The sequence below is a fragment of the Octodon degus genome, unplaced genomic scaffold (assembly GCF_000260255.1).
Source record: "Octodon degus isolate 3935 unplaced genomic scaffold, OctDeg1.0 scaffold00292, whole genome shotgun sequence".
Taxonomy (NCBI): domain Eukaryota; kingdom Metazoa; phylum Chordata; class Mammalia; order Rodentia; family Octodontidae; genus Octodon; species Octodon degus.
In genome coordinates, this window is record NW_004524868.1 from 856,518 (window position 1) to 868,525 (window position 12,008).

General features: G+C 36.9%; 1 protein-coding gene across 1 annotated transcript in view; it reads left to right on the forward strand.

Moving 5' to 3' along the window:
* LOC101585716 (antigen WC1.1-like) overlaps positions 1-11,404 on the forward strand; it is a 28,200-nt gene extending 16,796 nt beyond the window's left edge. Inside the window, exons 7-14 of the mRNA XM_004647188.1 lie at positions 4,022-4,063; positions 4,154-4,465; positions 4,714-4,721; positions 4,918-5,080; positions 7,850-7,945; positions 8,785-8,868; positions 10,166-10,312; positions 11,289-11,404. Coding sequence (XP_004647245.1) covers positions 4,022-4,063; positions 4,154-4,465; positions 4,714-4,721; positions 4,918-5,080; positions 7,850-7,945; positions 8,785-8,868; positions 10,166-10,312; positions 11,289-11,404 — 968 coding nt within the window. The remainder of the gene's footprint in view (positions 1-4,021; positions 4,064-4,153; positions 4,466-4,713; positions 4,722-4,917; positions 5,081-7,849; positions 7,946-8,784; positions 8,869-10,165; positions 10,313-11,288) is intronic.
* Positions 11,405-12,008: the final 604 nt, after the last annotated feature.

Consider the following 12,008-nt stretch of genomic DNA (forward strand, 5'->3'; position numbering starts at 1 on the left):
GAGAGTCTGAGGCTCAGCCTTTAGTGTTAGTCAATCTAGCAGTTGAACAGAAAAGTTCTGACCCAGGAAAATAGAATAAGAAAAGAAATTGATGAGGATGAAAGATCAAAAGGAAAACTGGAAGGCAGAGAGTGTCAAATTGTTAAATGCTCCTGAGAAGTCAAAAATAATTAGAAGAGGACTGGCCAAATAGCTCAGCGGATTACAGGGGATTTTATCCCCTGGCCTGCTGTGCTAGTCCCTACCCTGATTGCTTACCTTCATCCCAATTGTTCCTCACTTTGAACAGTTTCTTTCTCTAGTATCTAATGTACTTTTCTGATTACTACTTTTCCAAGTTCTGGCACTAGAGAGACAATATAATGTTTAAGCATGTAGTTCTGAGTTATTTCACTAATGAGAATGATTTTTTTTTTTTTTTTTTTTTTTTTTTGCGAAACAGTAGATTGAACTCAGGTCCTTGAGCTTGCCAGGCAAGCGCTTATTCTGCTGAGCCGTCTCCCTGGCCCGAGAATGATTTTTAGTTGCATCCATTTAACTATAAATGCTTCAAGTTTATCTTCCTTTATAAGTGTATAATCTCCATTGTGTAAAAAAAAGGCACACCTTTTTATCCATTCCTCAGTCAATGGCTATTTGGGTTGCTTCCAAGGTTTATCCATAACAAATTCTGTCATCACAAATGGAGTCAACACAAATGACATGAAGAGTGTTTGAAAAAGTACTGCAAGTACAAAATTTCCCAAACATGGGAAAAAAAATCTAACATACAGTAAGAATGAAATATACTCTTCCAATTAGCCACAACCAAAATAAATCTAAACCCAGGCACATAATAATTAATATCCAAGAAATTCAGGAAAAGAACAGAATAATAAAAGCTGCTAGAGAAAAGGAACAGATTACTCACAAAGAATGCCCACCAGACTTGACCCATGGGATGAAACCAGTCCTAAGAAGAAAATCTATACAGTGAATTCTCACATCAGGAAAAAAAACCAATAAAACAATCTTATGCTGAATCTCAAGCTTCTAGAAATGAGAAGCAAGTCAAGCCCAAAGCCCAAAGAAGGAAGAAAATTATAAAGCAAGAACAGTAATTTGCACAATAAAGAGTAGGATATCTATCCAAAGAATAATGAATCAAAGAGCATTTCCTTGAACAAATAAATAAAATTAAAAAACCCTATCTATTTTTTATTCATATTTACATATAAAATTTGTCAATTTTGTTTCACAATATAGCCATTAGAATAAAGCATATGCACACACAGGATTTTCTTCTGTCTTTTCAATCTTCTTTTGCTTTTTCTTTAAATCTTTCATTTCCTTTATCACATTTATTACTCCTTCTCTCTGTCTCTCTTTTAGTTCATGTGTCACATTCTATACATCTATCTCCAACACACACATAACACAATGTGCGTGTGCACACACACACACACACACACACACACACACACACACGCCATTCAGTTTTACCTTGAGTAACAAGCCAAAACTTCTCTGAAGGTCACAGTAGGGGAGAATGTAAAGATAATCATTTCAAAAACGTTTGTATTCTCTATTGACTCTTTTTCCTTACTTTTTATCTTTTTCGTGCGGAAGTTTAAGGTTACTAAAGTAACAGATCATGTCTTGTATCTTAGTGACTTTCTTTTGTTTCTGAGACAAAATATCTGACACCCAAAGTCAATGATATAATATTCCTTTAGCTCAGAGTTTCCAAAGTTTCAGTCCTAGACAGATTGCCTCCAAGACAGGGTAGTATATGGGAGAGGGGCAACATAGTGGAAAAAAAAACAGCAAAATCAAGAGCAAAGGAGGCAAAACAAGCCCCTTCTTGTCCTTCATATTTTATCTATTCTACAGGGATTATAGTGATTGAACTCAATTAATGAAATGATTAATCAATCACCAAGCCTTAACCCCAGAACCCTTAATTCAAGCATTGTATAGTTAATTAATTACAAAGTTCAAATGACTTCACAAAGTCTGCGCCCCCCATGACTGCATCAAGGTTTGGGCGGGCATTCAGACACAAACCAGAACATCTTGGTCATATTTTTTTCTAAAAGCAGACATGAAGAGTTCCAACAACTCAGGTTCCTTCCCATTGGTGCTCACAAAGTGCACTTCTCTGGGAGGGGCAGGCTGATGCTTCAGTTGAACCCAGGCACCTTTCTCTTTGGCTTCCTTCTTTTTCTAATCATTTTCCTTGACACGTTTCAGGAAGCAATCATGACTTTTTGAGTGTTTAATATGTTCAATATACACATTAATCCTCTTGGCAAGTATATTGCCCTTAACTTGCTTGTTTATTACAATGACAACAGCATTCTGAGTAATGTTGTAGACTCTTCTTCTTTTGCTATGGTAAGATCTGTGAGGCATTCCTTTTTGCACAGTGCCCACTTCCTTAATGTCTACAATACCATCCTTTATGTAGATTCAGATATATGTGGCCAAAGGAACAACCTCATGTTTTCTAAAAGGAGTGGAAAACAAATGCTGAGTTCCTCTCCTCTTGCTCTTTGTGTTAGTCATTTTGGCAAATTATTGAAAGATGGCAGTTCTGGTGAAAAGGAGCCTATTCCCTATGAATTGTTAGCATAAACTGGAGATACTGCTTTGCTGTTCAACACATAATTGGCAGGTTAAGTGTTGTAGACCATATGTAAAAATATAATCATCCTGTGTTGTAAGGGTGGTTTTCTTAGTTGAACATGTATGTGATGTCTTTTTAACTCAGAAATATTTGCAGCAGATTTTCACTGTACCTAGTATTTATGTCTTGCCTTTCCTATTCCGTGTTTTTCTTGCTGAATGAGGTATTGTGTAAGTGTATACCCAAATATTCAAATATTTATAAAATATTTATATTGGCTTGAAGATGCTATAAATCACCGTGGGGAAAAGACACATCAAAATAAATGGAAGTCACTTCAGAAAGAAATGCAAATCCATTTCAGTTAAACAAATTGTTTAAAGAAAATGTAAATAAATATATAAATAAACAAAAATAGATGTGAAGAATCAGGAATAAGTAACATATTTAATGTTTAAACTGAGTGATGATTTCACAAATGTCCACTCAACGTTTTCAGAGATGTTCTGCACAGTAGGGAGGAGGTTTGATAGTATAATAAGAAAATATATACAGTTCAGATAATTTAGGATAAGTGACATGTATATGACAGGACTATCTGTATGATTTGAGATTCATATCTGTTTCTTATGAATTCAGTTATTTTTATGTACTGTTTTGGTCTATATCTCTCTGAAGTACCATTTGTTAGTTTTACTCTGGGTCTTTCTGTTCTCTGGGACTCTACTAACAATGTTCCACTAAGATGGCTGTGCTTATTCCTACTTGTTCAACTCTTTTTATGGAATTATAATTTTTGTAATTTTGAAACTTTTATAATTCCCACTAAATCTTTAAAAAGTTTGAATACAAATCACTTTTGTGATTATCTACAAATTATATTTAGTATTCAGTATTCAGTACTACAATCAATGCTAATACTTTCTTTTCTCTTTCTATCTGATTATCAAGAAGTAAAATGAATTACATTTACTAGGATTAATATATCGGTTCATTCAAAATGATGACAAACCTCTATTCACAGTACATGGAGAAGGTTCTCTGCACTTATTGATGATGTCGACCACCATAGTACACACTGTCCTGACACAGGAACAAAGGATTTGGAACACGTGATGTCTTCTCTGTTGTAGAACCTGATTTCTGATGTGTGTATAGATCTGCATATTGGTGTTTGTGTTTGGTGTGGAAATGTGGAAAGTAAGATGAAAAAATTGAGATGAAAAATAATTTCAACTTTTGATAAATTATGAGACAGTAATGTCTCAGCAAACAAACTGCTAGACTAATTTTAAAGGCTTTTATTCACTATTGTCATCTGAACTGAACTCAGTATTTAGGGCTCTTTGTTTTTGGAGGCGAGTAGGTCCAACCAGTCCTGACCCATTGCTACACCACTGTCTCCTTCTGTAGGACCAAGACCCAAGAGGTGTCCAGCCACTGACTCCTGCACAGGTACCTCATTCCTTCCTACCTCTCCAATGGCTTCCATGTGCTCCTTCTATCCACCACAAATGTAAGAGGAGATGCTGTCACTTTTTCCAGACAAAGAGAAGCTGAGGCTCAGGGGTGGAGACACTGTGTGCTCAGGGCGTGTGGAGATATGGCACAAAGGCTCCTGGGGCACAGTGTGTGATGACTCCTGGGGCCTGGCAGAGGCCGAGGTGATGTGTCAGCAGCTGGGCTGTCGTCCTGCCCCGGATGCCCTGGGAGAAGCTGCATTTGGCCCTGGAAATGGAAGCATCTGGCTGGACGAGGTGCAGTGCCGGGGCAAGTCCTTACTGTGGGCCTGTGCTAGTGCGCCCTGGGGACAGAATGACTGCAAGCATGAGGAGGACGCGGGTGTGAGGTGTGCAGGTGAGTGGCAAGATCAGGATCATGGGCTGGGGCTGTCAGAGTATATATCTAGAACAGATCTCTTTCTTCGGCCATGATTCCCCAGAAGCTGTGGTCTAAGTTCAATATATCTAGGGGAGAAGAATGTACACTGATAATTAGACTATCAAGTGCAATGATTCTGTTTTCCTTTTTTTTTTCTCTCCAGGCAAAATGACAACAAATTTCACCCATTCATAAAAGTAAGTGGTTCTTCTACTTTAAGACAGGCCATAGAGTGAAGATTAGATTTTCATGTATCTACACTACAGAATCTATATATTCATGCAATATTTTAGTAGGCCAGATGATAGACTTTCAAAGTAACAATAAAATATAATTCTACTGTAAGAGCTCCAGCACTTCTAATGCTAATGGAAATTCATTTTAGAGTGATCTTCATGTCAAAATATAGATTTTTATATACTCTAAAGACTTATTGCTTCTCTTACTCTTCAGGTACCAGTTCTATCTCAGCACCTGTTCCAGGTCTCCTTTCATTACCTGTGATCATCTGTATCATTCTGGGAGCCCTGCTTTTTTTGGTCCTTGTCATCCTTGGAACTCATCTGCACAGATGGAGAACAGAAATACGAGGTGAGGGATTAGGTTACTGGTAACCTCGAAATTGTGTGTGGAGAGTGTGAATCACATTCCCATCACTGCAGAAATATACCTGACCCCCACAACTGTAAAGGAGTAGATCATTATTTTGGCTCACACTTTTACTGAATTCAATCCATGGATGGATAGCTTCAAGAAAGAAACTATATGGAAGAAACTTATGGCAGAGGAGAGCTGTTTACTGTATGGTGGCAATAAAGTGAAGGTTCCAGAAGGAAAGAATTTGGGTGGGAGATAGTCTGTCCAAAGGCAAGCATTCTGCCCTCTCCATCCATGACACACTTCCTTTTCTATGTATTTAGTACAGGATCTACAGTGTCTCACTATACAGATCAGACTCACAGTGATCCTCCTGTTTTCAGCCTCCCAATTGCTGAGATTACAGGTGCATATCACTATGCCTAGGCTCATTTGCTGTCTCAGTGTGCCCCAGGGCTGGTGTCAGCACAGCACTCTGGGGATCGAACCCCAGTCCCTGCACCTGCCTAAGCAGTTGCTTTAGTCCACTGAGCTATCTGGCTGGTCCCCAGGACACACTCTAATAGCACAACCACCTATGAACTCTTCATTAGATAAATATATTCATGAATATAGGGCCTGTAAGGTCATAGCACATGAAACATTAGGGAGACTCTTATTTGTTTATCTAAGTTATGGTATTCAACACAGTCCCAAGAAGCTTCATGTCCATCTTATTATGCAAAATTAAGTTAGTATATTTCTAATAGTCACCAGTACCTTAACAGTTCCAACAGTTTTGACAAGCCCAAATTCAAATCTATTCTGAGATTTGAGGCAACTTCTAGCTTTGAGCTCCTATTAAAACCAAATAAAATAAAATTACATACTTCCCAAATAAGTAGGGACATAGGAAATATGTCCATTTTGAAAAGAATAGAAAGGGGGATATAAAAAATGAAACCAAAGCAAGAATATAACAGCACTCCAAACATTAAAACCTTGAATTCCATGTTTAACACATGAGGGGTGTTGTGCATATATATGAATCTGGCTCAAAGGTTGTAACCCATATGGTCTCACTCTCATTTACTGCCTATTGGCTAAGTATATGCACCATACTCCTGGCATCTCTAACTTTTTGTAGGCTCCAGTGCACCTTTAGCTTCACTATCACAGCTTCACACATTGCTTTCTTGAGGACTCATTTGAAATCTAGGTAGAATTCTCCATGATCCCTCAACTCTATCATTCAATGACTTGTAAAATTAACACAATGGGAATTACAAAATAATTCAACACTTGACTGAGAAGTAATGTTTTCTTTGAGGACCATAGCATAAATAAAACCTGAGGTCCTAGATGGCTGGGTAAAATGACATAAATTCCAGTGAACCATTTTTGTAGAAGACCCCTTTGAGCAAGAATCCCGTGGACTCTCTTCTCAAATAAACCTCTACAGTTTTATATCAAGAAGTGTAGGATGTTAATAACTATCAAGATGCCTGAATTCCACTTTTTCTTTAGTCCCTATGCAAAGTCTTTATTTCTTTTTAATGTTAATCTTTTCAGCAACCACCACTCTCTTTGACTCTAACTATACAGGCCCTTCTGTTCTAGCAAGGCTGAGTGTTCTAGGTCATTAGTCTGATCCTTCATCTTATCCTGATTCTAACAGTAAATCTGGTTCACAACTGCCAGAAATATCCATGTCCCAGCCTAAATCTTAGCTATTTTAAAATTTCCTCTATCAGATAAATAGATTCAACATTCATAATATCAGTCCCTACAAAGTCTTAGGACATGGAAAAAATGGAGACAAGACTTTTTGCCAGGATAACACACATATGTTCTAATATCACTATAAATGGCATCTTTGTTCCTATGTTAAACTTACTGAGATAAGCCTCTGTCCCCTCCTAATGGCATTCTGATCTTCTGAATTATGAGCAGAACATACCATGAATTTCTGCCTACTCTACTTGCAGCATTCTAAAATTTCTTTAGCTGACATCTCCAAACCTTTCCAAACCAATCAAGAAAGTCAATTTCAAAGGCCACTGAAACATGCATTGAGCTACCGTGATAGAAATATATCTGTACTGCACATTACAATTTTCTGTGTTTTCCACCTTTCCACTATTAGAACTGAATAGCCAAACCTACATCTTAAAGGTGCAGAGGATATTTGGGCTCACAGTTTAATTGGATGTAGTCCATGTTTGGCTGGCTCCAAGGCAAAACTATGGCTGAATGGCATGGTGGAAGAAAGCTGTCCACCACATAGAGGCCAGGATTAGAGAAAAAGTGAAGGAAGAAGAAAAAGAATACACTTCTCCAAGTCAGAGGCTCAGATCATCTGACCAGGGCCATCTAAGAACATCAGTCCTTGGGGGAGACATTTTAGACATAAACCATAAAGTAAAGGATGAAAAATGGTGTACTATTCAGGTAGTAGTCATGCTTTACTCTATATTTTCATCATCTGAAAAGCAATGTCCTCTAATTACATTTCATTGTTCTAAAGTCTTGAACCCTTCATCATGGATTGACTATAGGAGCTGTGAAAATATTTTTCCATATATACAGTTAGAGTTTGACTGAGTGTGGAATGCATGTAGGATCAGAAAAACTACTTCTATCCTAAAAGAACACAATATAAAGATAGTTACTAGGAAGTCCAGAAGACTGTCCCTAAAGGAAAGTATGAGGAAATTCAGGTGTTTTCTTTTAGCAAAGAAATGATTCCAGGGCAAATCTCTAAACTCAAGCTGCCTTCTTCAGCCTTTTCAACTTTTGAAGATCCTCTGGATGACACCTTTTATGAGGAGATAGATTATGTGATAACACCACAGAAGAACGACCTGTTTGATAACTCAGGTGTGTACCATGTGCTCTTTTATGGTCATGAGCTGGCTTTGGTTTGGTTTTTTCAGCACCCATGATTTTAAGTCAATTTTATTGGGACATTTTAGATGTACATAGTGATGACATTCATCTTGTGAAATTTTTACATGTAATGGCATATCTTTTTATTTTATTTTATTTTATTTTATTTTATTTTATTTATTTGTGTGTGTGTGGCCAGCTCAGCCCACCAGGGGGCGGGGCTGGCTGGCATGTGGTGCTGGGGGATTGAACCGCGGTCCCTGTGCTTTGCTAAGCTTGTTCTAAGTAGGTGCTTTAGACCACTGAGCCATCTCCCCAGCCCATGTAATGGCATATCTTGATAATTATTTTTCCTAATTTCTCCCCACACTTCAACCCCACTTCCCCCTCTTATTTACAAAATCATTACAATTAAGATGTAATCTAACCTTAACTTTCTTTTGTATCCAGAATTAAACTCTGGATCTTGCACTTACCAGGAAAGTGCTCTGCCACTGAGCTGTATTTCCATGGAAGTAGCCTCTTTTTTTTTCTTTTCATTTTATGCATTTGGTATACAGTCTCACTATACAGCTTGGACTCATAGAGATCCTTTTCAGTGGGATTACAGGGGTGTACCACCAGACCCGGACTGAGTTGCTGGCTCCATGTGCCTCTGGGCTAGGGCCAGTATGGCATGCAAGACCAGGAATCGAACTCTGGTCCCTGCACCTACGAAAGCAGCCTGACAGTAGCCTCTTATTAGGTAGAAACTCAAGCCCTTTCTCTACAAGTATGCAAACTTAATATTTCTCTGTATGTCTCCTCTCTGATGTTTTTATCCCTATCAGGAAACCTGTTTGAGGATTCAGTGACTAAGCTGTCCTATGGTACAGAAGACAATGAAGAAAATGGAGACCTGGTGTCTGCCCCAGGTAGTAGATACAAGTCTTCCTTTTGTGGATTATGTGAGAAGGAAGAATCTGATCTGAGGAGAATGTTTGCCTGTGACTAAGATGAAGATGGTTACTTCTCAGTATGTAATAATGATTTTTTGTCTGCTCACACTGTGATCTTGAAATAGGAAATGTATTGCTCTATATTCTTGTCCTCCACAGCTACTACAACACAGTCACAAATATTCAGAAAATATAATACCATAAGTTCAAAAGCTATTTTTTCAAAACCTACATTATAAAATTAAAAAACATCTCCATGATGACAGAGAACAATAGAAAGTATGTTTTTCATGCTGACATAGAGAGATAAAACAGTCAATTATGATTTAATTAACATTGAGAGATTTTTTGAAAGGTAACTTAAATAGTAACTGAAATATATGGAGTTTACAAAACTTATAGTTACCATCAACTTAGAGCTCTTCTCTGCAAAAAAACCAAAGAGCCGAAATTGTCTAGCCTGATACTTACCCAAGTGGTACAAATGAACAACTCAAGATAAATCACATGAAGAAAGGCTCTATGGAGAGGAAATACAAATCATAAAAGCACTATCATGGGTTGGAACTGAGATCAGCTACTTGGGAGTGAGATCTTCTATCTCAGTGTTACCAAAACAGTCTTTCCCATCCACCACACTTCTATATACCTAATTGTTTCAGAAAGTACATGCAGAGCTTTAATTCTCCCTTTCAGATTCAGATTCATTTTCCTTAGTCTCTATTATGTGTGTATTACATATTTCAATAAGAATTATTACCATAATATACTTGGAACTTAGAGCATGAATTTGTTAGTGTATTCTAGCATTAGAGGCTATTTTACTTTTTTTTTTTTTTTGAGGAAGGGTCTACATGGTGTTCAGGATCTCACTACTAGATCGGAGTCCTAGTGATCTGCCTATTTACATCCTCCAAAGAGCTGGGATTACAGGTGTAAGACACCACACCCAGTCTCAATTTCCATCTAAGAGTGTCTCAGGGGTGGGACCTGCAAGACAGGCCCCTAGGCCTGCTTGCAGGAGTTTTAATACACTGAGATATTCTGCCAGCCCTATTAGAGGCTATTTTAATAAAATATTATTTACACTACTATGTTGGAATACATTAAAAATTTAATGATTTCTAAAAGTATTAACTTCATATATTTGTCATTGGACAACCTTTAATAGGTGGCTATATTCATCAATCATTAGAATCTCTGCACTTAAAGAGATTTACATTAACTTGTACATCCCATACTTTCTTCTACCTCATTCATTGTCTCTTTTCAGAACCTCTAACAAAGAATGTTAGAGCCACAGAAAATGGCTATGATGACATGGAGGAGTTCCCTGTTTCTAAAATTTCATCTTCCCCTGAGATGGTTGAGAGGCACATTTTCCTGGAAGGTGGAGCTGTTTCCAGGAATTCTCAGTCAGGTGGGTAGACAGCGTTGTCTCCTTTTGTGTACTTACTTGTTATGGGCAACATGAGTTTATACCCATAACTCTTCTATTTTTCATTAGTATAAGAAACTAGGAAGCTTTGTATAGTTGGGTGAGGTCTTCTTTTTCTTCTTAAAAATTTATTTTAACTATAGCAACTCTTCCAAGAGAAGAAACATTTTTTTCTATGTTCATAACTATTACTCATGAGGTAATGAACATGTGTGAGCTTCATATTTTGTGGCTTTTCTGCTTTACTTCACACCCACAGCAACATATATTATCTCACTATGAATATGGAAGCTCTTTTTATCATGAGGAATAACCTGTAAATGTTTATAATGGAAAGGTCAATTTCATCTATGAACCTTAGAAATTTTGTGGAAAACATGTAAAGAAACATTTGAAGTTGACATTTGTCATTGTTGTTACAGAATGTGCAATGGCCTTAATTAAAAAGTGATAAAAATGTATCAATGGAAGAAAGAAAAAATATATTCATTTTCATTGAGTTGGCACATGACATCGCTGTAAGGACTAGAATTTCTGCTCATTTATTGACATATAGTCCATGGGGAACAAGAAATGCTGGGATTTGGTTAATCTGTCATCTTTTGGAACCAAGGGAGGATACACAAACTCTCTGAGGTCATGTGTGGTCTGTCATGAGTTACACAGAAAATATAGTTGTCATCTCCAGTCTTTATTTCTTGAGGTTTAATACCAGCCATTTCTGAAAGGAAGTTTCCTTCCTTGTTTATATTTCTTGTCATTTTTGATTCATATTCTTTCTTATTATTAATATGAAAATATTTTGAACAGAGCAGTCAGTACAAGATACCACTATCTCAAATTTTACAGTAGTCTGTGTGCTTGTGATATTTTGTACTCATTGTACTCACATTTTCTTCTGCAATACTACAACTGACATTGTGTATCACAGAAATAAGGATTATCTGTACTGTTGCAGGCATGTCGCTTCAATCTCAAAGAGAACCTGCCAACCCCAGCACTGAAAAGAAGGCATCTTCACTGTCACTGAGTCAAAAAGACACTGAATATGATGATGTTGAGCTTATCAACTAACTCTACAAATAAGACCTCTGTGATATTATTTACAAAATAAATATCTGTCATCTTCATTACTATAAATTTTTTAGTTCTATAGACAATTGAAGGAAATAGGATAGTAAGTTCTCTGTTCTTACAGAGAAGAGTCTATTTTTCCTTAATAATGTGTGTACAATGAAGCTGATTGCTTTGGAAAATTCATTTTCAGAGTGAAAATGGAAAGTGATACCATTTTTGTCACTTGAGATCTCAGTTCAAAATCCATGTTATCTCTCCTGCCAACTACCCTCTTTCCTTCTATGCTTAATGTTCATTTTTCCTTAGAATTTCATAAATCTCTGAAATGCATCCCAGAATACAGTTCTGACTCATATGAGGAAAAACTTAGAGATATCCAGCTGAATCATCCAAAATATCTCATTTATTATTTACTAATAGCTAGATTTGTGGTCCAGAATAAAGAGATATTTCAAGTGAAAAGAAATAATTGCTCCTCCTCTAATTTTCATATAATATCACTAAAATCTGCTGCTCCCTAAAATTGGAAATTACTAACATCACCTTTCTTATATCATGTTATACCTGAACATTCAAAATATCCTTCTCTTCCATGTTCCAT